General features: G+C 50.0%; 9 protein-coding genes across 9 annotated transcripts; 5 read left to right on the forward strand and 4 right to left on the reverse strand.

The window, feature by feature from the left end:
• Positions 1–418: 418 nt before the first annotated feature.
• MRS44_004218 (uncharacterized protein) lies at positions 419–1,909 on the forward strand (the record flags this gene model as incomplete). The annotated part of the gene is made up of 4 exons (XM_065622110.1): positions 419–851; positions 908–1,339; positions 1,404–1,751; positions 1,881–1,909. 4 exons carry the CDS (start codon positions 419–421, stop codon positions 1,907–1,909), a joined length of 1,242 nt encoding a protein of 413 aa, XP_065478182.1.
• A 992-nt stretch (positions 1,910–2,901) lies between these two features.
• On the reverse strand, positions 2,902–5,017 carry MRS44_004219 (uncharacterized protein; the record flags this gene model as incomplete). The annotated part of the gene is made up of 2 exons (XM_046274252.2): positions 2,902–4,806; positions 4,976–5,017. The coding sequence occupies 2 exons, from the start codon at positions 5,015–5,017 to the stop codon at positions 2,902–2,904; spliced, it is 1,947 nt and encodes a 648-aa protein (XP_046125683.2).
• A 2,976-nt stretch (positions 5,018–7,993) lies between these two features.
• MRS44_004220 (uncharacterized protein) lies at positions 7,994–9,929 on the forward strand (the record flags this gene model as incomplete). Its single annotated transcript, XM_046282742.2, has 3 exons — positions 7,994–8,639; positions 8,710–8,958; positions 9,016–9,929. The coding sequence occupies 3 exons, from the start codon at positions 7,994–7,996 to the stop codon at positions 9,927–9,929; spliced, it is 1,809 nt and encodes a 602-aa protein (XP_046125684.2).
• A 1,217-nt stretch (positions 9,930–11,146) lies between these two features.
• MRS44_004221 (uncharacterized protein) lies at positions 11,147–13,566 on the reverse strand (the record flags this gene model as incomplete). Its single annotated transcript, XM_065622111.1, has 5 exons — positions 11,147–11,864; positions 12,243–12,341; positions 12,414–12,578; positions 12,829–12,967; positions 13,431–13,566. The coding sequence occupies 5 exons, from the start codon at positions 13,564–13,566 to the stop codon at positions 11,147–11,149; spliced, it is 1,257 nt and encodes a 418-aa protein (XP_065478183.1).
• A 1,523-nt stretch (positions 13,567–15,089) lies between these two features.
• MRS44_004222 (uncharacterized protein) lies at positions 15,090–16,507 on the forward strand (the record flags this gene model as incomplete). Its single annotated transcript, XM_046279051.2, has 2 exons — positions 15,090–15,836; positions 15,887–16,507. 2 exons carry the CDS (start codon positions 15,090–15,092, stop codon positions 16,505–16,507), a joined length of 1,368 nt encoding a protein of 455 aa, XP_046125686.2.
• An 860-nt stretch (positions 16,508–17,367) lies between these two features.
• MRS44_004223 (uncharacterized protein) lies at positions 17,368–18,114 on the forward strand (the record flags this gene model as incomplete). The annotated part of the gene is made up of 1 exon (XM_046281669.2): positions 17,368–18,114. The coding sequence occupies one exon, from the start codon at positions 17,368–17,370 to the stop codon at positions 18,112–18,114; it is 747 nt and encodes a 248-aa protein (XP_046125687.2).
• Positions 18,115–19,401: 1,287 nt separating this feature from the next.
• MRS44_004224 (uncharacterized protein) lies at positions 19,402–20,538 on the forward strand (the record flags this gene model as incomplete). The annotated part of the gene is made up of 3 exons (XM_065622112.1): positions 19,402–19,424; positions 19,472–20,171; positions 20,221–20,538. The coding sequence occupies 3 exons, from the start codon at positions 19,402–19,404 to the stop codon at positions 20,536–20,538; spliced, it is 1,041 nt and encodes a 346-aa protein (XP_065478184.1).
• Positions 20,539–20,620: 82 nt separating this feature from the next.
• MRS44_004225 (uncharacterized protein) lies at positions 20,621–21,190 on the reverse strand (the record flags this gene model as incomplete). Its single annotated transcript, XM_046273131.2, has 1 exon — positions 20,621–21,190. One exon carries the CDS (start codon positions 21,188–21,190, stop codon positions 20,621–20,623), a length of 570 nt encoding a protein of 189 aa, XP_046125689.2.
• Positions 21,191–21,398: 208 nt separating this feature from the next.
• On the reverse strand, positions 21,399–22,020 carry MRS44_004226 (uncharacterized protein; the record flags this gene model as incomplete). Its single annotated transcript, XM_065622113.1, has 2 exons — positions 21,399–21,736; positions 21,783–22,020. 2 exons carry the CDS (start codon positions 22,018–22,020, stop codon positions 21,399–21,401), a joined length of 576 nt encoding a protein of 191 aa, XP_065478185.1.
• Positions 22,021–22,197: the final 177 nt, after the last annotated feature.

Consider the following 22,197-nt stretch of genomic DNA (forward strand, 5'->3'; position numbering starts at 1 on the left):
ATAGGGGTGGCGGTAGATGCAATGGAGTTGTATAGATTCGGTCGGGAAATGCGCAAATCCTAAAGATAAAGCGGGTCGTAATTGTCCTGATAACTCGACCAGTACCAAGAATCCGAGTGCTGGAGCACAGCGTCTTCATCGAAGGCTGCGCGCCGCTTGATAAGACCCAGGTGACTCTACACGTGTCATTGCAGAAGTATGCCTCATTCCAAATGCTTATTGGAAGATTGATCACCTGTTAGGTCGGTCATTGGTCTCGAAATAGAGGGTATGGCAGACGCGCATTGAGATATTTGCACTTTTGGAGAGCGGGCACCAATATAAGGTCGCAACGTCTCCCCCCTTCTCCTCGACCATTTCAAAAACTTCAAAATTCACTCGCAATCCCTTTGCCTAGTCTGCAGAAGCTACCGACACCATGCCTCCTCCCCAAACGCGAACGCGGCTTCAACGGCGTCGAGATCTAGAAATTGCCAAGCGGCAGTTCACCTTTCTCGTGTCGATCACGGCCACCATCTTCATCCTTTGCCCTGAATGCCTGAGAATCTACAGAAACCTCTGCATCGTTCCAGCCTTGGCGTGGCTTACTGGGTTTGCGTTTGACTTGATCAACTCCCTGATCAACACTTGGGGCAATGTCCCAGCTGTAGTGAAATACTTCATCCCCTTCGACATGAACTTTCGCATTACAGCTCCTTTTGACCAAATCAGCACTTACGTCGGCCCCACCCTGTCTTGGGCAAGCTCCCATGTCAAGCTCATGGCTCTAGAGGCAAAAGCTCGAATCATGGCGTTTAGGCAGGTAGTTCTTCTTGTTCTGGCTAATTGGGTCTTGCGTCAACTTGGGCGAGGTGAGTGCTGTTCAAAATGACTCGACATATCCAAGCTCACTGTAAAGATCCCATAGGAGAGAATTCAGGCGGGGAATTCGAGGACGGTGCACCGGGCCCGCCCCCGATATCCGACAGGTGGTATGGAATTCTTATCATGACACCTCCCGTTCACGACTATGGATCTCTACCCCTTGGTCCAAACACCAGCGAAAGATCTCAGCCAATTCCATGGGATAGTCACGAGACTTCATCTCTACCGTCCATTTCCCCCCCTTCAGACTTTCGAGTCCATCTTTCGTTCTGCCTCGTTCCTAAAACAGTTTGGGTCTCCCAAGACACGACGCTTACGGAGAAGCTCAAGGCAGGCCTCTACTGGGACATGAGAGGAGAAAATTGCGGATCTGATGGCGAGATCTGGGCACAGGCACGCGTCCAAAGGATCACAGGCATCGAAATCCTGGGGTTGGTCGACGAAGATCAAGACGCGGTCAACTCCTGCCATGCGTGTAAGTACTATTCTCCAACATGTATATGATTCATCGACTTGGCAGAAAATCTAATTGACTCAAGACTTTGCTGCTTTGCGGCAGGGCTGGAACTATATGAAGATCTCCTGGAACGACGTTGACTTTGCAATCATCTTTGGATTCCTCGCAACCGGACCACAGACCACCCAAAGCACAAAGGACCTGCTTAGCCGTTTCACAGGACTGCGCATTTCCCAGGCTATAGGTTCTAGGGAAAACGTGCCGATAAAGGGATTCATGGCTTGCTGGTGTATGGGCGCGGCATCCGCGGTCGCTACAATTCTGACTGGGGGATTGGCGGCTCCTATAACAGTGCCGCTGTTTGTCGGTAGCGGGTTTTCAGGCCTCGGGTTTGGGCTTGCCGGGATTACAATTAGTGCACGCGATGCAGGTATGTGGAACAGACGGATTGAATGTTGCCAGGATCTTCAGCGTCGGTTCCCTCAGTTGGAGAGATTTTTCGAGGAATGAAGCCTGAGCAGTGGCGGAACTGGGATGGCATTGAACTGGTCACGTCTAGTGATTTCAAGACTAGTAACAGAGATTTGATGTCAAAAGATGTGCCAGTTTGTACCGCCGTAAAAGGGTAAAATGACTAGGCTACGGTTTGTTCCGGTATTGGGGTTTAATACCGTCATGTATTGATAACTGCGTCTTTTACTATTGTGGTGTCAGGAGAATATCCTAGGTCTAGCCTACAATTAAGACGACCCCCAACCCTCATGTGCGCTGACCCCCTCCCTAATTTCAACTAATAATGGACTTAATTCTAGCGTGATCTACCATAACTATAACCATTATCATTACCTATCTATTAGCTAACGGCGTGTCAAAGATGGTCGGCTCACAAGGGGGTCAAAGAGTGGTCTTGACGGAGTACTTGGCGGTGCCATGCTCCAGAAGATGGCACTAGAGGCCTCTTTTAAACACTTCATTGAGAATAGAAATAGTTTTTTTTCGTGGTGTAATAATGTTCTGGCCTATAGAAGCGGGTGATGGCCACATGTGTGTAAGTATAGGAATAGAACATGTGTGACTACCTAGGCGATACAAACACGATACATCCTCCCGTCAATTATGAATCCTTTCAAAATTGGGCGTGGCCAATCAGGACAAGTCACCATGCCTGCCTCTCCTATGATTCTCTCTGGTGGCATATATAATCGAGCATCTGACCTGCACCGGAACCGGCACCTCTCTTCAACCCCAAAAGCCGTGAAGCTCTCCATCAAGGCGTGCAGCTTGGCCTGGGACACTCGCAGGTGAAGGGGCTTCTTATCCCTGATAAGTGGGGAACCAAGCATTTTAAGGCTTTCAAACTTTTCATACGCTTCGGATTGCTCGCTCGTTAGAGGCCAGTACATCATCCGTGTCGAGCTCGTCCAATTCTCCTCCTCTTCGAACCTTTTCTCTTCGTAGATCTCTCTCAAGCGATCCATGGACTCGGAATCAACAAGGGACTGCCAGTCGGCGGGATGGATGGTTATTTCGACGTGTTCCCCATTGACAACCGGGTGAAATCGCGGATGTGTGCAGTCACATTAGGCTTGAAGCGACTCTAAAGCCGATCCACGTTGGAGGTCATGGAAGAACGTGCTGAGCTGACGCTCATTAATACTGTCGGGCTGCAGGTGCGGAAGTCTTTTAAGAAATACCCTCCCAGAGATCAATCCCATCAAGTCGTCTAAGCGCAGGCGGTATCGAAGCTCAGGAAGGAAGAGCTTGTCGTCTCGCGGCGGGGTCAAGTTGTCTGATTTAATCAATCGGAAATATAAGTCGTAGCAGCATCCGATCAGCCTGAAGACTGGACTGTCGTCGAGCTTCCTTAGGATGAGAATTAGGAATGACCTTTCGTCCCCTTGATCTAAGATGAACAATTGATCCCTGGTAGGAATAACAAGATGGTCGAGAGGCATGTCGGTGATCAAGTACATCCATGCTTTGTCTGGGCCGACACCTTGCACCTCGAAGATCATCATCCTTCCGTGCCTGTGGATTCTTGAGGGCACGACAGCGAACTCGCAGATACGCGTCAGGTTGATCGTCAAGCTCCCAGTAGAAGCATCGACTGCAGCATCATTGTCCCAGCTCTCCTCCTTGAGTCTTTGCACCTCCTTTCCATCAAGATCTTCGAAGTTAGGTGGCGCCTGCCTAGGGTTGACCCAGCTGGGATAGCGCTCAGTGACTCTTCGATGAAAGTGTATTCCCAAGCGGCGTCTATATTGAGTGCTAAACTGGGAAACAAGGTATTCCGTAGTCGTCGGTGTCTCAAGGCGAGAAAGGTTTCCCTGAGCTGGAGCCAGGTCGTCCCTCGGTGGACATACCCAGTCTTGAGGCCAAAGGTGCTTCCAGGACTTGAATGACAATTCAGCTTGATCTTGGAGGTTACAGAGTGTTGGCCATCTTGGGATATTCCAATCGATCATCCACGACGGTTGGCCATAGGGCGCGGAGCGACTAGCCCTATGGCAAAGGATTTCGACACGCTTTAGGCCAAGCAGCAAGTAGGCGAGTGTTCCAAGATGTATGTGGAAAAAAGATAATGAGTAATCTGGTCGGAAAAGTTCCTTCTCTCGATGATCGTCGAGCAGGGCTAGAACACCAAAGATCTTGTCTCGAGGGTCTGATGCCTTGGAACTCCAGGTTGCTCGCGTGGCATCGCATATTTTACTACCTTGGGACGTTCCCTGAGCCATGTGTACGAGCCACGGCGCCGATGTATTCTCCCAGTCGTAACCTTTTAGCTGAGGAACAGTTGCTCCATCGGCCCAGAACTCAGTGTCGCCCACTTGAAAGACAACTTGTCGGGATACGACAAGCTCTTGAATAACCCAGAGGCGGCTGAAATACCTCCTAGTGAGCAGCTTGTTCAAGTCAACTTTGCCGTCCCTTGTAATCTTGTCGCAGTCGTTGGATCGCATGACCGAGTGCTCTAATCTTCGCCGGAGGGGGTATTTGTGAGGGCTAGCTGGGTCGATCGAGCCGCTCCCGAGATAAACCACCACCCTCTGGGCTTCTTGGTAGATATCAACCATTTTGGAAACTTGTGCTTCGCGTTCCTTGTCGTCTTTTTGGTTGATGCAGATGGCATCGACCCACAGTCTCCGCAGGCCATCTGCGGGTTGAAGGAACTTGAGCATGTCCCAGCAGTTTTGCGTCTGGAGAAGGACGTCCCAATGAGGACCGATGAAAACTGGCCGGCAGCGGGAGTTGTCGTTATTCTCTCCACCCCAGTTATATGAGACAGTCTCATATACGGGAAATCTTCCTTGGTCGTGCGTCTCTAGGTGGATATGCAAAAGATCTACGCCGCTGGGGGCCGCTTCGAGTCTCAAAAGACGAAACTCATGATCCTGCAGGCGGCGGTGGTAAATTGGCGATGGTTCGAAGTCGTCACTTGAACGTAGCTTTTCGTTTGGACTATCGCCGTCGGAGCCTTGACGAGCCTTGGTGTGAGAGTAAAGTGAACTGAGCGGCTAGTAGAGATTGAACTGTCCCGGGGGTGCATTAGGCGGGATCGATGGGAGGGGACTTATTTGCTGTTGCTGTAATCTGATGGCGTCTAGATCTGGTACGCCGCCGCATGTGTAACAAATGGGGAGGTCCCTTCAATACCACATCGGGCGATACGCAGGTGGGTGCATGCCAGCGGGTCATGATCGATACACGAAGGATGTTGGAGAACTCAGAGGAACAAGGGGTCAACAAGAAGGAGAAACGAGGCAGCGAGATTCATGACCACAAGAGCTGAAATATGGCCTAGTCCGAAATTGTCCGAGATTATGCTGACAAGCTTAGTGCTACAGCGTGTCCCAGCATTTCCTCTCAGCCAATGCTTTCTCAGCCTGATTGAGATCTGTTGGAGTACGAAGACGTGGGCACATGCGGTTGGACGTTGTCCCCGCTGACTGGCATAGAAGCCCTCACACACTTGGCCCAGGTTGGCTTGGGTTGCCGGGAGGCTGGAGCTGGGATACCCTCCACACCCCACTTGCTTCTCAGCTTGGATATCTATCATGATAAATTTGTCTAAACGAGCTCCGAGGACCTTGGCTATCACTCAGAGGCGGCTCAGCAGGAGCTCGGTTCTAGAGATAGGAATAGACTTCAGTACGCTTAGGTATCATCTCTGAGTTGGATGGTATATTTAACCAAGTAAACGCGCGTCGCGAACACTAGATAAGATAGGGTCTAGGTGACAGCAAATAGAAATGCTGGCCAGCGCACCCATCGTTTAGGAGCGGCTGAAAATTGTAACACTTGAACGGGTACTCATAACTTTTGATTGGTGATTTGGTTCTTCGTTTTGTCACCTGATAAATGCACAGCGAAGCCGGGCGTGGAAGTGACGGCAGTTGCACTTCTTGCAACGCCCATCAGGCATCACAGGCAACCAGAGGCTAAGTCGAAGACATGGTTGCTTTCTTGATAAAGAGACAGATCCCCTCCTAGAAGTACGAAGTTAAACTTCTTTCCTAAATTCATTGTCTAAGCCAGCTCAGAGTTGACATAACGCTCGCTGCCATCCGATGGAGACAACCAATTCAGCTCCCCCTACTGCTGTAGGGTGCCTTCTTGATGTGTCTGGGTCAATGCACCAAGAACAACAGACTAGCCTCTTGTATCTAGGTTTATTGAAAAGATAACATCAGCATCAAAGTCGTGCAATGTATCAATCAGTAGGATTCTACATACCAGCCAGAAAACATTAGCAATGCCTATGTTAGTTATAATTGACCAACCGACTTCGAAGAATGCAGTTGTCGGCATTTTGGGTTGGGACGGCCCGCCAGCCCCGCGCTCTAGGCTCTTTTTGTCTTTAGTTTGTAAAGCACCAATAGGATGGAGGGCAAAAGAACATGGATCATAATCACAGACATGTTTACCCTGGACTCAAAGTATCTAATCTTCACTGATTCAGCCCTGCTTTGGGAAGCACAATGTGGCTTGCAGTCGTGGGGTGGCAATTGCATAAGCCTACCTGAGGAACAGAAGGTATTGGCTCGCCGGGCGCAGGGTATTTGATGAGGTGAAACATAGCTCAAACTATCGAGTACTAAGCTAATAAATTTTAGGCCGAAGTGTGGTCTAAGGCTCAGATTAGTTGTGTTCAACTTGCGGAGATCTAGAGTCGTTACATGGGCTTATGGAGCATGTGGCATTTTGGACCGACATTTCGGGATCCGATTGACGCAACCTTGACGCCGTCATGTGGCACAGGACTTGCTTAGGCAATAATCTTGACTCGTCCCCCGCTGTAGTTGATTTGCGCGACTTCAAAGTTGTTTAGTTTCATTCACCAAAACGCATGGGCTTCAACCCAAGAGATACAATTATTGGAGCGTGCGCTAAAGGGCTATCGCGTGTTCGAATGCCTCACAAGTGCCTTGACTTGCTACCAAGCTGTCTCCCGCTCAGAAGCCTACTATCAAAACTCAATCCAAGATCTTCGGTGACAGGGTGCTCCTTGAAGTCATGACAAACTTGCGACGGTATGAGTCAGACAAAAAAAATTAATGGATGGGTTACACGAGTTGAAGGGCGAGTTCGATCCGAAACCACACTCTGGATCATCTCGTTAGATAATGCAAATCGCAGTTCTCGGTGAGCGCCCAGGCACTACTGACCGGCCGCAAGACCTTACATCAAGCGCTCAAATAAGCAAGACAGAGCCTACCAATACTGCCAATATCGCCCCATTTTCCTCACCCGCGTGGAAGCTTAGCTTTCGTGGCTTTCACTAGCTGCATCTTGTCGGACGAACGGAATGGGTCCGGACCACTTCAATTCAAGCCAAGCAAACGAGGCCAATCTCCCGGATTCAAGGTACTGGAGAATGGTCCAATTTTGGCGTACTGAGCACGTGCTTGGCGATAGAATGCTTCTTGAAGCCAGGGTAAGCTTGCGGGGATTTGCGCCATGAAGAAGGATTGATGAAGGGCTGTGCATGGCCATGCGGCCACTTCATCCAAAACTCAGCGCGAATCGCAGCATCCGGGTGATGCTCGGGCCCCCTCCATTTGGTGTTTGACTGAACCTTAGGCGTTCGAGTAAGAGAGTTGGAACGCTCACCACCTTGCCTAAATCAGCAGCCACTTCGCTTTTTTCCATTCAGCTGGGCCAAAACCCTCGACTGTGTGGCACTCACTAGCTGCATCCCCCCAGGTCAACAGGGCGGGTCCAGACTGCATCGTCTCAGGCCAGGCAAATGGGGATATCGTCACACAGTACTCTGTAAAGGTACCGTCTTAGCTTCGTACCTGATTTTGCCTGGCGTTATCCGTGCAATTCCTATTCTTGTTCTAGAAAGCCACGGGGGAGGTCCGGGCGGGGTCGGCGGGGGAGAATTGCTCCACTTTGGCGTGTTGAGCCTTGGTTTTGAACCAAGCGTGGTGTTCCCTCTCATCGATCGACCTGGGGAAGTGACTAGTGACAGCTGAGCCAGGGGCTGCCAAGCTCCAAAAGTCAAATTTCCCCAGCATGGAGAAGACTATGGGGTTGTTGCATGGATGTGGGCTGCTTGATACAAAGTCCCGATCTTGTCCAGAGCATGGTCAGTCGCTCTATCTGAATGCTCACCTCCAATGAACTTCATTTTTCTACTACCGCGGAAGGTTTCACTTCTTTGAGGCTATGTTTACACCAAATGACAATACCGACAGCATAGATGAGGTTGTCTTGATATCTATCACCCCTAAGCCTGCCTTTTCGCACCATGAGTCATCCGTTGCGGAGATCAACCCCCCTGACGGAGGGGATCTTGGGCGTCTCCCATCCAACGTCTACGCGGAAACGGCGAACAACGTCCTATGGCTTCCGCGTCCGTCAACAAGCTCGAGTGGCACGGGCGCACGCGTCCGGCGTGGCCTTACCGCCGAGAAGGAGATGACCCTCTTCGACTGCTGCAAGAAGTACCCCAAGGCCATCTCGTGGTCACTGCTCTTGTTTCTCACTGTTGTGATGGAAGCCTACGACAAGTCGCTTATCTCAGGATTCATTGCCTTCCCGGCTTTCAGACGAAAATATGGAACGCCGAGACTTCCACTCGCCGACTCCCCCGAGAATCAAGATTATGAGATTTCACCGCTGTGGCAAATGGGTTTGCAGAACGCCGCTGTGTCTTGTGAGATTATAGGCCTTCTCGCCCATGGATATGTCTCTTACGTCATCGGATATCGAAAAATGATGATCGTCAGCCTTGTTTGGATGGGTCTTGCTGTTTTCCCCGCCTTCTTCGCTCACAACATTGCCGTACTAGTTACCGCCCAAGCTCTCTGTGGTGAGTCCTCTGCTTGGGTGCGGACTCTGTCGTTAAGTTTGCCTTTAAGCTGACACTTGCCCCGCACTAGGCCTATCGTGGGGGGTCATCCAAACTCTGGCTGCAACTTACGCTGCTGAGGTAGTGCCCTCGGTCGTGCGAGCTTGCATCCTGAGCAATGTCAATATGTGCTGGCTGATAGGTCAGCTGATAGGCACAGGGATTCTCCGATCCCTTATCCACAACACATCTGAGTGGTCGTATCGTCTGCCTTTCGCGCTGCAATGGATATGGGCGGTTCCCTTACTCTTCGCCGTCTACTTCGCCCCAGAAAGTCCATGTAAGAGAAGGCTCCGTTTGAGATGCATGGATTTGAATGTTCTCTGACATTCGATAGGGTGGCTCGTTCGCCATGAGAGACTTCCAGAAGCTCGACAGTCGCTTCAGCGACTCACAAGCGATAACCACCTCAATATTGACGACACAATCGCTGTCATGCAGCACGTCAACTCGGTTGAGAAGAAACTCGGATACGGCGGTGCAAGCTTTGCAGATCTATTCAGAGGCTCAAACCGTCGCAGGACCGAGATCTCATGCATGGCCTGGTCCTGTCAAGCCTTGTGTGGCGCTACTTTGACTGGATATGCCCCTTATTTCCTGGAGCAGGCCGGTTTTGAATCGTCCAAATCATTCAGTCTCGCCACAGGAATGTACGGCCTCGGCATCTTTGGCGGGATGATATCTTGGCTTCTACTGTCTGTCATTGGCCGACGCAGGCTATACATCGCCGGGCTCGGAGCAGCAGGAGTCATCCTCATCATTGGCGGCATAATCGCTATTGTTCTGGAAGGCCACCCTGCGATGAACTGGACACTCGGATCCCTCATCATCTTCATGACTTTTACTTACAATATGACCATCGGCCCAGCTTGCTACGTTATCGTGGCCGAGATCCCTTCGACACGCCTCAGAGTGAAGACGGTCGCCCTTGCAAGGGTCGTGTACAATGTGTTCACCATCATCAACAACGTTGTTGCACCACAGCTTTTGAACCCGACTGCTTGGAACCTAGCTGGTAGGTCGTGTCTGGTTTATGCTGCAACGGCTCTTCTATGTCTTATCTGGTGCTATTTTCGTCTGCCCGAAACGAAGAAACTGTCGTATCTCGAGTTGGACATGCTCTTTGACAAGGGAGCTCCCACAGCCAAGTTCAAGGAGCTGCAGGAGCGGTTGGCTCAGACTGCGTACGTGTCGATGTCGAGGGCAGAACGCATGAGGAATGCGTGGCATGGGTGGCTTGCGTATTCGTAGAATACTAGATGTCGGCTGTACACTGAGACAGCTTTCGCCGTACGTACTTTTACACGATTACCTAAAAGATCTTCAGCCCTAATTATCGGCAAACCCAAAACCTTCCGACGCGTGATTGATGAATTTCGCCAGCCCACTTTCGCCCTGCCGTAGATCATGTCTATGAGCCATGTCCAGACTGAAATTGTGCGTAATTGGCGTCTCTTCCCACGTTCCCCTTGCATGGAAATGAACGCAACTCTACAACGCACTGATTCACAACTAGACTGTCAATACGAGGTACACTAAATCCTTCGGTTTCGAAATGCACGCTAGCCGTTTCCCCTAGCCCAGCTACCCAGCCCCCAGAAACTATGTTACGCCAACCGCTTACGGGCTAGTTTTGCGCTAAAACGGCTCAGCTTGACCCCCTGCGAAGGCTAATCCAAATCCCCGCCCAGCGATCAATGGCACATCGGGCCGACAAGAGAGAGAGATGGAGATGCCCTAGACAGACACGACGAGGGCAGATACGCCTGGAGGTCCTTAGCTTGCTCTACCATCGAAATGATATTGCTGTTGGTGAATAGCCGGGAATCGCCATCTCTCACCCAACCTGCACTCAGCGGGTTTTGAGGGTCTATACGTAGCCCCTGGGACTCGCTACTGACTCTTCACTCGCAAGTGTCGTGATGGCAGAAACCACGACACGGTCGGGAACAGCACCCAATTATAATGAGCCATGGCCATCAGAAACCGGACGGAGGATTCGTACCCTGTTTAGGAGATGAGGCTGGCGGAAACCAAGATTGTATTTCGCCCACTCTCCTGTACCTGATGGGAACAGGTCTCCGATTTGGCCCTGCCGCCAACTGCGGCCGCCGCAGCTTCAGACCGATTACATTTCCCCAACAGCAAATAGATGTTTAGCTCTACAGACTTGAAGCTTTAGATGATACCAAGGGACACGGTATCTTCATAACGCATCAATCATTGCGGCGTGGTTGAAGGACTAGGTAGAGTGTTGGAACCTGGTCGAGCCTCAATACCTGGTCGTATTCCTCTGCTCGTCATCTTTTAACCACAAAATAAGAAGAAGACGACCCCGCAGCATAATAAGAGCCTCACCCTGATCCATACAGCCCCGCCATGATTAGCAGGAGCAAGAGAGGCAGTTATTAAACAACCTATAAGACACCAAGAGTAGTCAGTATGCTGGCTAACAAGACGCATTAGCCCTACTCCCAACCCCATTTTGCCTTCAAGGCTTTTGACTCGGCGAGCAACTTGTCCGTCTCAGTCTCGTAGAGCCCGTTCTCCCTCAAATACTCTCTGTAACGCTCACACTCTTCCGCCCGGCGTTGCGCTTCCAGTGCAGCCGCTTGACTCTGCTTGAAAAACTCTGATACTGCATCATCAAAGCTCTTATCCAAAAGTTTCTCGGCCAAGAAATCTTCGAATATCTCGGTGGCATCGGCGGGACGGCGCAGCACATGGACAACACAAAATGCCATGTCTGTTTGGTCCTTCGTTTTTCCATCGGCCGATTGGCCATACCATTCCTTTCCAAGCTGCTCCCAGAGACCATTTGCCTTTCTGTTCTCGTCCAGGACGCTGCGGAACTCAGCGTGCATCTGCTTGTTTGTCTCGATCGAGTCATGGCCAGTTATCCATGATGGCGGGGTGAAGACCTGGCGTGGAACAGTATGTGCGAATTCCCAGTCAACTATGCCTTGGATTCGCAGGTTTTTGTCCACGATGATATTGGGCCCCCGTAAGTCTAGGTGGTTCAACACAAAGGGCCCTTTGTCCAGCTGAGGATCAATAACCTGTTCAAAGATGCGCTCCATGCAGCGCAGCGCAAAAATCTCTTGCTTAATATCGTCCACGGTGTGGTTACTAACAGGCGGCGAGAAGAAGCCGGATACAAGACCGAATTGGTACGCCATGTATTTCCTAGCGGAATCAAACCGTGACTGAGGCGGCAGACAGAGATGACGGGGCCCAAAACAGGCTGCGGGCTACCGTCAGGATTTAGCATTAAAGAGCCTATCAAGGGGAACTCCAGTTGCCTAAGCTCAGCCAAGATATCGATCAACTGAGAAAAGAAGTTTCTCCTATGCTCCTCTTCAGCTTCAATCAAGAGCTTTTTATCTAGCGGCTCGCCCCGGATAACATTTGCAATGAGAAAAATCTGCGTTCCTGCAATATTTTTAGTCAACTCAGCATCACGTCCATAAGCGTGAACATAAGGGACCGGAATCCAGGTATTCCGCTCCAAGTATCTATGTATGCATGAGTGGTAGTCGAAGCTAGGAGATAACCAGCGCTTACTCTATAGTGGCAACTTCGCTCAGCACCTTATCCCAGGGATTACCGAGAATAGGCTCGATTGGAACCCTGACAACCCACTCTGGTCCATACTGTCCAAGCCTAACGAAGAAGCAAGCATTACAGCTACCGTTTTTGCTATTTACAACCTGGCAAGGTTTGCCGTCATTGTACCTTAATGCCAGAGCACAGATGGCATCCAAGTCTAGCGATTCGATAAACGTGTTTTTGACCCGGGTGTCTTGTTCTTCGGTGGCGGGAAATTCCTGAGCATTCGATCCAAGCGTTTCGACCTCTGCCTCGTTGATATTTGAAGTGTTGATCTCACACGTCCTGACCCTAGGGGCATCCGTGAAGTGAAATAGATAACACCATAACCTAGGAAGATAGATAGTTACCAGCGTCCATAGCATGAGTACTAGATGAATGAAAGCGGACAGCATAGTTGATAGAATACTGAGGCTGTACTGTCAACTCACTCATCCTGTTGTGAGCGTCGCGGTCGCGCACCTGGCTGTATGTCTGAAAATAAGAGGTGGCCGCTCGGCTAAATCGGCGCCTTTCCTATTTGGATGGTTTCTGGACCCACTCTTCTTGCATCAACAGCGTTTCTTCCTCGCTACCCAGGACTGTTGCTTTGTCTTCAGAGAAGAGCCAGGGGTTAAGAAGCTCCGAGGCATCTGTTATCTCATTGATGAACTTTATAGATTTAGAATAAACCATAGTAGCTATTCTCTGTGTGAGAAAGCTATTAGTAGACGGATACACGTTTAGCCCTTCTAAGTTGCTCCGATGAGGAACCCATTTTTGAATGGTATTTATCCTTCACCGCGTAGCTTGAACATTAAGTGGTGAAAAGGAATAATGAAATCAAAAATACCGACCAAAGCCAGTTCCGAAGTCTTTGGGGGGTTATTTAGTACCTGGATCGGGAAGACGGGGAGTTTGGAAAGTGATCTTACACATCTTCACGCGAATTGCTATCGACATGGGGCATCCGAGAACCCTCCCGGAGTCGGCGTAGGCAAATTATGGAAGTAGAATAATATGGATTCTCTGGTTAAGATGATGCTGGGATATTATGTAAAAGCAACAAAGCAATTCAGTCCTGGCTCACCTTTGTGTGTTTCCCACACTAAAACCTAGGCTGTTAGTCCGCAGAAAACTTACCATCTCACTTCTTATCCTTACCATCCTTATCATTAGCACCCTTCTTCCGAGCCTCCTTGGCAGCATGGCCAGCGTTGAGGGCCATGTCTAGAGTCTTGGGGTTGATAACGAGCCCTTGTTGCGCCGTACCAACATAGGTCTGGGTGGTTTCAGACATGTTGAAGATGGGATTTGTTGTGAGAGTGGTGGTCTCTGAAGTGCAGTATTAGGTAATTCAGAGGTGGGAATGTGGAATGAACCTGGAGTGATGATCTCGACTGAAGTCAGGTGGATGAGAGGATTTATATCCGCGATTATTGCAACTGTGTCCATTGTCTGGATGAACATTACTTCCCACAATGGACTCTTCGAAATGAATGCCTTGTGATGAACATATGTTTTCCCGGGCGCCAAGCGAACAAAGCCAGGCACGGGCGATCTTATCAAGTTTGACCGAACAACCGGTGGATTTGAGTATCCATTGTCACTGTTATGCCCAAGGCATTGTGTTGAGTGTCTGAGCACCATTGCAGATTTTGCATCGGAGTACTGAGGGCGGAACGATAAACAGACCGTAGGTGGAAATAATGATAGGAGCGGATATTTTCCACATGAGCTTACCTCCCTACTTACATGCCCTGCCGGCATTCAGCTTGTCATCAAAATCACATGGAGTTTTCAATTACGCGATGTGAGAGCTGCAGTCAAAACATGAGGAGGCCTTCATTGCCATTCATTATGTATTGCCATGCCCATATTTAATAGACCTGTACCAAATTTCTATCCACCAAGGAATTGCCGTGTAGAGTCCGCGCCCGATGATAGTCTCTACTAGAAAACGTCGACGCCAGACGTTGGGGTTTAGGGTGGGTGATGATCTTATGAAACGTGTTCGAAGAGTTGAATACGCATCGTCTGCTTTTTTTCTTCAATCTGGAAATGGAAACAAGGCTGAGCAGAACCCTCATGGATCTTCTACCTGTTCTCCATTCTAGAGCAGACAAGCCCATACGAAAGCAGTTCGTTGGGCGTATGGAACAGTGTGTCAAGAGCTCCCCTGGTAGACAACAATGCCAAGACATGGCTTGTCGCCAACTTTCTGTTGGCGGCCTCGCCGGTGTTGACTAAAAATAGAAGAATACGACTCGTCACCTTACTTTGGTTGGTTGAATGGTTGGCAAATTTCGTCCCAAACAGCCACGCGAGCGTTAACGAAACAAACCTGAGATATCCGCTTATGCAGTTGTGGCTGGTTTCGATCACACATCACTCTTTACTAAGGCTGGGGGTAATTAATTGACAGGTGAAACAATTTCCCAAACAAGGCTGGCCTAAGAGTACAAATTCGCGTGGCAAAGTCTTTGTTGGTTGCAGGGGCATGTCTCGTAGGCTTCAAAGAAATGTGATCATGTGACGACAATGGAATATGACAGACAATATTGTCAAAGAAAACCTCAGAAAATGTAGTGTTCAAGGGAAATTACACACAGAGAGACACGTAATATTTTCCATGTCATGACTTTGGGGAAAGCCCCTGGATTAGAATCACTCATGGAAGCTCCTGCGACGCGTACTTGTACTAGACCTGCCCTGCCCTTTATTTTAGACTGTTGATTCATGCAGACAGCTATCATCCTGACTCACACATTCATCTCATCTGAACTTTATCTTTCTCTCCTCTTGCTTGAACCTTTGAGCGCAATGGCGCCTTCACAGCCTTTCACGGCGTCTCGTGAACCATCCCCCCTCTTCTCCCTCGTTCCCCAAAATCGCATTGCAGAGGCCTGCATCGAAAAGCTCGGAGACCAGCCATATGTCTCTGAGTTCCCGAATCCCCAGGGCACGAATGGGAAGGGCCGAGTGGTTTGCGTCAAATTCAACCCCGCGAGCGCTTCCGGCCTGGAGCCAAACTTGCTCGGAAACCACCAGTTTATGCTGAACATGAAAACTGGGGAGGTTTTGCTTGAAGACTTCTCCGATGATGAGGTTTTCAGGTTTACGGGACCGACTGCCCTTGACTTCCCCAACCCTCCACATCCTCGCAGACTCATCGTCGATTGTAACACCAACCTTGAGTTTGAATGCATTGACGACTCTGGCAGTTGGAGCCGATGGAGGATCCTCTGGCATCAGGAGCCGCCTATGGACGTCCTCCTCTGGGAGCGTGAATCGACTGATCCAAGAACTGGAGTGGTGTCTCCAATCTTGACCAATGACGATGGGTGTGAGGTCTGCCCAGGATACAACAAGACCCCTGAGTCTAGCGATGACTTGATCCGCTATGTCGACCGGAGCCAGTACTTTGGATCAAAGTTTGGCGCTCCTCAAGCGGTTGTTGATGTTGGCACCGGCCAGCATCTGGCTGTCAAGACAGTCTCGTACCCATTCAAGATTGAAGCCCGTCGATCTCTGCTGGACAGAGTCATCAGGAGCTGCAATCTATCACATGTAAGATATTCATACATTGTCAGTCAAAAACAACTCGCTAACACAGACAGCCACACATCATTACCTTCTTCCAAGTCCAAGAAACCCCTGACAGCATCAACATCATCATGCCTTTGAAGGATGGCAGCCTCCTTGGGCTTATACAGCTGCACCAGAACGGCTCCGGCCTCTTTCAGAAGCCCATTGAGATCCGCCCTCTAGGCCGACTTCTCTTCGGCGAAATGCTTTCGGCTCTTGAATACCTGGAGCGCGAGCGCGTGGTTCACCGAAACATTTGCCCCAGAAACATCCTCGTGAACGGCTTGAGAGAGAGGGAGAACTTCCATTTCTACCTGTCCAACTTTGAATACGCAAGCTTCAAAGACACATTCCCAGACCCCGGTGACCCTTGCTTCAAGGCACCAGAGACATGCGGTCTGACGACCGCCGAAGAGTCACCCCGGACGGACATTTGGGGTCTATGCGCAACCATGGCATATTTCCTCAGCAAAGACTTCCGAGACATTGTCAACAGCAAACCTTCAGAGGATGTTGTTGCCCAGACCGTGTGTGGCGCGTCTAGGATGTTCCCAGAGCTGGGAGGGATGGGAGAATGGGACGCCAATGATCGCCCATCGGCACGACAAAAGCTGGAGGAAGTTTTCAGCGAGGGGGTGTTGAGTGATGAGTAAACGTCCTCAAAGAGAGCATGGGACTGTGGGGCATGAACACCGCCGAACTGGTATCAGGAGCTGGGGATTTCGATGAAGAGGGTGGAATGTGAGCAACTGTACTCTTTGCGTTTGGCTGGCCAAATTGTTTTGAGAGGGGAAGTAGATAGTAGATGTTCGCGAGGTTACGTGGCTGTTGAGAAACTATTAGACAGTGGGCCATGGAAAGGGGACAGGTTGAAGGAGAGTCTGGAAGGGGTATGACCTAGAATGTGCAGAATCAAGATCAAAAGACTAATGAACTTTGCGAGATTCATTGCGGCGTCTTCTTTGTTCCAGTTCTTCTACGTAATCGCAGCCTGAGATGCATGCCACGTCAGTGTATTGCGAATATTGCATGCACTATATGCATGTTTGCATCGTTCCTTTGAACCAATTCTTTGAGCTCTCACTGCCCACCGCTCTTGTGAGCTTCCTCCATTCAACACTGTTGGCACATGACTTGTGAGATGGGTCAGGTGAGATTCAATACTTTGAAGACAACTTCAACTGCATGCAGCTCCTTGGAAGCAGACTGAAGGACTATCTGAAGGGATAAAATCGATAAAGATTTTAGATAGACTGAATAAAGAGCTCAACCTGCAGAAAGGTGCTCGTGAGCGACACGTCATAGGAAGATTCTCGTTTGACCACTTGGTACATGCTATAATCACCTCAGCCCTGGGTATTTATACTAGCCGTGGTGCAGGGCTTTGGGCTCAACTTCTCACCATCACTTGCTCTGACAAGCCTATCCTCTCAACAGACCTACACCAACCAAGCTCTACATCAACTACGAACAATCAACAACAGCGAACTACCAACCACCCTACTACTTCATCATGTCTTACCGAGGCAATCGATCGTCGGCGAAGAAGGAGAACAGCCAGAACAACTCACCTCATGGCCAGGTCTCCTCCAGCTCTGGCATCGGGCAAGCCGCCTCTGGAGAGCCCACGAATCTGACTCCGTGCTGGCCTCCGAGAGATCAAGGCAGGAATAACGAAGAAGAAAGAAAGGGTATCAGTGTTTCCCGGACGACTCTCGAGCCTCGCCCAGCTCCCTCGACAATGAAGAGCACCCCCCCCCCAACTCCCTTGATCACCAGTAGGGATATATGCAGACGCTATGTGACGACCAAGGCTTCCCGGGCAACCAAGAGCATTCATCAAACTCCCTCGCCGATCACCAGTATCCCGCCGAGCCCCGTGATAGCTAGCATGACGGCTTTTAATCGCGAAATGCAACATGACGGCAAGGACACGTACAATTTCTACGAAGATGCCGACACCGAGGGAACGGTCGACTACCCCACAACTCCGTCAGAGAGCAACAGTGGTTCCAGCAGTGTCTGGAGTAGCCAGAGTAGCCGGAGATCGCGGGGTGACACGCCGGCGTATGACCAGGACGGCTGGCGGATGGGGGGGTTTTCTCACAAGCCCACGACGATAAATCGGGTGATGAAACTAGCGGTTCATTTGATCACTGCAATTTTCCATTTGGATGGGGGCGAGAGTTTGGCAATGAGATTTGAGATTGGATTATTTCCTTGTTTTGCTTGGGCGCTGGAGTTTTGTTATTCTACTTGAGTTCGATACGGAATAGATTGAGTTGCTGTCAATTGAATTTCAGGGAGGGTTGTCTTAAACGCCTTTTCCCCTCTGGCCTCACAGAAGCCTTGTTAGCCTAGGTAGTAACTTAGCCTCGGAGTTAGTACCTCAATCGCTATTGCTGAAAGTTCTCATCAGTATACGAAAGTAGCCAAGGCCCATATCATTCACAAGGGCTCATTTCATTGTTCTAACATGTTGTCTTTATTCCATGGCTGCAAGCATGTTTCTCAAAGAAAGGCAAGACTCTGTTGCCTATTTCAAAAGGTGCCCAACGAATTATCCTTTGATAGGGGAAGTCCAGCTACCACGGACAAGAGGCGATACTGCAGAAACAGGCACCAGTGGCTGACACGTCACTCTATGTCTCACTTGTGACGAACTGCTAAGTGTTGCAACCTGTGTTCGCCTTAACCATGAGTATTTATAGGAGACCTGGCTTCAGGGCTTCAGCTCAACATCCCGCCAACACCTACACAACGAAAACTATCTACCTTCTACGAAAACAACATCTATCTCAAACTAGAGCAATCAACAATCTCAACAGATCACTACGCCGCCATGATTATCTTGGCAACCATTTTGCTGATCTTTCTCTATCTCCTCATATATCGAGAGGTGAGAGCAGGACCCACCAAAAAGACACCGCCAGGTAATCGATCCCAAGGAAGGAAACGGAAGAGGAGGAATAGGCGCAGGCGCAATCAACCTTCCTCCAGAGCGAGCATTGGACCTGTCGCTTCTGGAGGACGGGCTAATGGGGACACTGGGGTTTTGCTATGGTACTTGGTTTATTTGCAGTGCAAGACTTTTAATCCTCACGAGATTGGTCACACGAAAGAAGTCTTTATGGCCGGGATCGCTCCATGACGAGCCACAGGGCGGTATGTCTGAGTAATGAGAATAGACATGGTAGGATTGCGATGAATTTATTCCTGATGACCTCTGATACACATTGCCATCTCCATCCTTGTACCAAATTCCTTGGATGTTTCTGCCAAGCCAATGATGAGCGTCCGAAGATTCGGCCGAATGTGATCCGAAGTCGGTGTTTGTCATCCCTGGCGACGATCCTTCGAAACGGCCAAATAATGCGCCGACTGGATACACTCTTGGCTGGGCGTCGGAAGCAAATTACAAAGCAGGATGGGTTGGTGGGGACTCGCTTGCAAGTCATCATGCGATACATCATCGATAAGGAGCAGATATAAGGAGGAGAAGAGCTTAAGAAATTTGACAGTTATTCAACGGCAATCGCATTCAATCATGGCTCCGACGAAACTGTTCATGTATGTCTCATCTCAACTTTGAGCATTATTTTCTGACGCGTGAGTAGCACTGGCGGCACCGGCTTCATTGGTGGAAGCGTCCTCGATGCCATCCAATCCACTTACCCCGAGTTGGAAATCACGGCACTACTCCGACGGCCTAATGAGTCGTTCACGTCAAGATATCCCAGCATCCAGATTATCAAGGGAACTTTTGAGGACTTTGACATCATCCAAGATGCATCTGAGCAAGCCGACATTGTCCTTCACGCCGGTAACACTGACCACATGGCGAGTGTCAAGGCCATTCTCGCTGGCCTAGCCAAGAAGACGACCCAGAGTCTCTTGCTCCATCTCACCGGAACAGCTTCCATCTCCGATACTATGCAGGGCAACAAAGCGTTCGCAGGAAAGCTGAACCCACGCGTCTGGAATGACATCGATGACGTCGACGAGATCTACAACCTCTCAACTGACATTATCCACCGGGATGTTGATAAAATTATTGCAGATGCCAACAATGACTTGGTCAAGACGATTACCATCAGCCCACCCGATATCTATGGACAAAAGACTGGTTCTGGCACTACGGGAAGCTTCCTGGTTCCGGAGTACGTCAAGGCGATTATTGAGCTCAAGAAGGCCTTCTATCTCGGAGAAGGGCAGAATATTCGTGGTCTTGTGCATATCAGCGATGTTGTCAGCCTATTTGTGCTCATTCTCGGCAAATACCTTCAAGGCGGCGAGGGACTTGACTATGGCAAAGACGTAACATGGCCCCTTCTGCCATTAAAAACTCATCACTGACACTTTACAGGGATTCTACTTTGCCTCCTCTGACGGAGTTAAGTGGAAGGACGCCGCAGAGGCCATCGCCAAGATCGGCCACGAGCAAGGCTGGCTGACCGAAGAAGCACAGCCCGTTTCCCTCAGCCTGGAGGAGTTTGTGAGCCTGAGATTCAAGAACAGCTTCTTTCAGGACCAGATTATCCTGTACATGTGGGGTTCCAACAGCAGAGCGGAATCTGCGCGGGCAAAGAGGCTGGGCTGGGAGCCAAAGGGGCCTAGTTTCTGGGACTGTCTTGCGGAGGATTGTAGGGTTGCTGCTGAGGAATACGCCAAGGCTTCCAAGTGATGTGCATGGTGGTTTTCTCATATATAGCGGGTGGGTTAACCCGAGACTAATATAGCTACTGGTCAAGACCTCTGAGTTCTGCTCATTCCCTCTCCAACATGCCAAAGCTAATAGTATCATACCATTTCCGATAATACCAATGCGACTCGCGGCTTCGACCCTCCTCCACAAACCCCAGTTTCTTGTACAGATGCAGGCCTCTCTCGTTATAGCTCACGGTGCGTATGTTGACACGATGATAACCTCCGTGACGAAACGCCCAGTCAAGAGCCCAGTTTATGGCTTCTGAGCCGTAGCCATGACCTTGATGAGACGTCGCAAGCGCAATTCCGATACTGGTGGAACTGTGGCGTGCGTGTTCAGGGTTGACTCCGCCCCAACCGAGAACAATGAAGCCGATGGGAGTTGGCGCTTCGTCCTTGTTGGGCAAGCAGATCATGACGCCCATGACAGCCTTGGAGAGCCCTTCAATCAAGTCCTCGGCTCGTTTCTCACCCCTAGGTCGGATCAGAGCTATATCCGAGAGCGCCGTGTTGATTGCGTCGTTTACGATCTCGGTGAGGAGAAAGTGCTTGTCATCTTTGTTGTTCTCTACTGCGCGGTAGACGAGCCGCTCGGATTGGAATGCGGTTTTGAGGTTGTCTGTGATCATGTTGTCCTGAAGTTATGGTGTTGAGGATGGTAAGAAACAGGTCGCTTGGAGATGATTGCTGACAGTCGGATAATCTGACCATCTCCACATCTGGTTACAATAGGAAGGTCGTTAACCGCATGAGACGATCGGCATGGAAATGACATGGATTTCGCTTACATGCATTCATAATCTTCGCGATCATATTTGCCATTTTTGAGGGTATTTACTACTGCGCTTGAAGAACCACCATGACCGCCTGGACCCCAGCACCACGCCGATAGTCCTCCAACTCTGCGCTCACAACCTTCAGCTTCCCTGCCTTGTCAAGAGACTTGACTTTGTCCTCGTATCCATTCATCTTCCAAAAGGTGTCTCGAACAGTCGAGAGGATGAATCCACCAGGTTTGACAATTCTGGCGAATTCATCAAAGGCTTCCGGTCCGACATGGCCTTGGGTCATTGTGCCGACACAGACAACCACATCGTAGGTTTGATCGGGGATATCAAGGCGCTGGGATAGATTCGCCACGGATAGAGTTTCGTAGGCCCCGGATCGCTCAGCAACTTGGAGCATCCCAGCTGAGATCGATGCCATCAATGTGTTTCGCACCCTTCTTTGCAAGACTCGCCCCAACAAGACCTGTTCCACATCCGGCATCCAGAATCCTGACATGTTCGATAGGGTGCGAACCGAGATATCGCTTGACGTAGTCGCTAGCAATTCCGGGTGCAACGTAGTCCTCCGATTCTCCCAGCATGTCGTTGTCGTAGTTCTCGGCCCAGTCATCGTACGCAGCCTGTGCCTCGGCGCTGCTGGAGAGATTCAAGACGCGCTGGATACCAGACATTTCGGCTTATTTAACTCTCAAAGTGATTATGGTCAGGTAGACAGGATAATATAACTCTCAAGATCAACAAGGCATGGGAAGGAAAGCTTGGTCTTCGTATGCCCTCACCATCACCTTTTGGGTTTACACCAAATCGCTGGCGTCTCACGTGATACCCATCCGCTAGGCCACCCCCCG

This window comes from Fusarium solani (genome assembly GCF_023522795.1).
Source record: "Fusarium solani strain SB1 chromosome Unknown bctg00000002, whole genome shotgun sequence".
NCBI lineage: Eukaryota > Fungi > Ascomycota > Sordariomycetes > Hypocreales > Nectriaceae > Fusarium > Fusarium solani.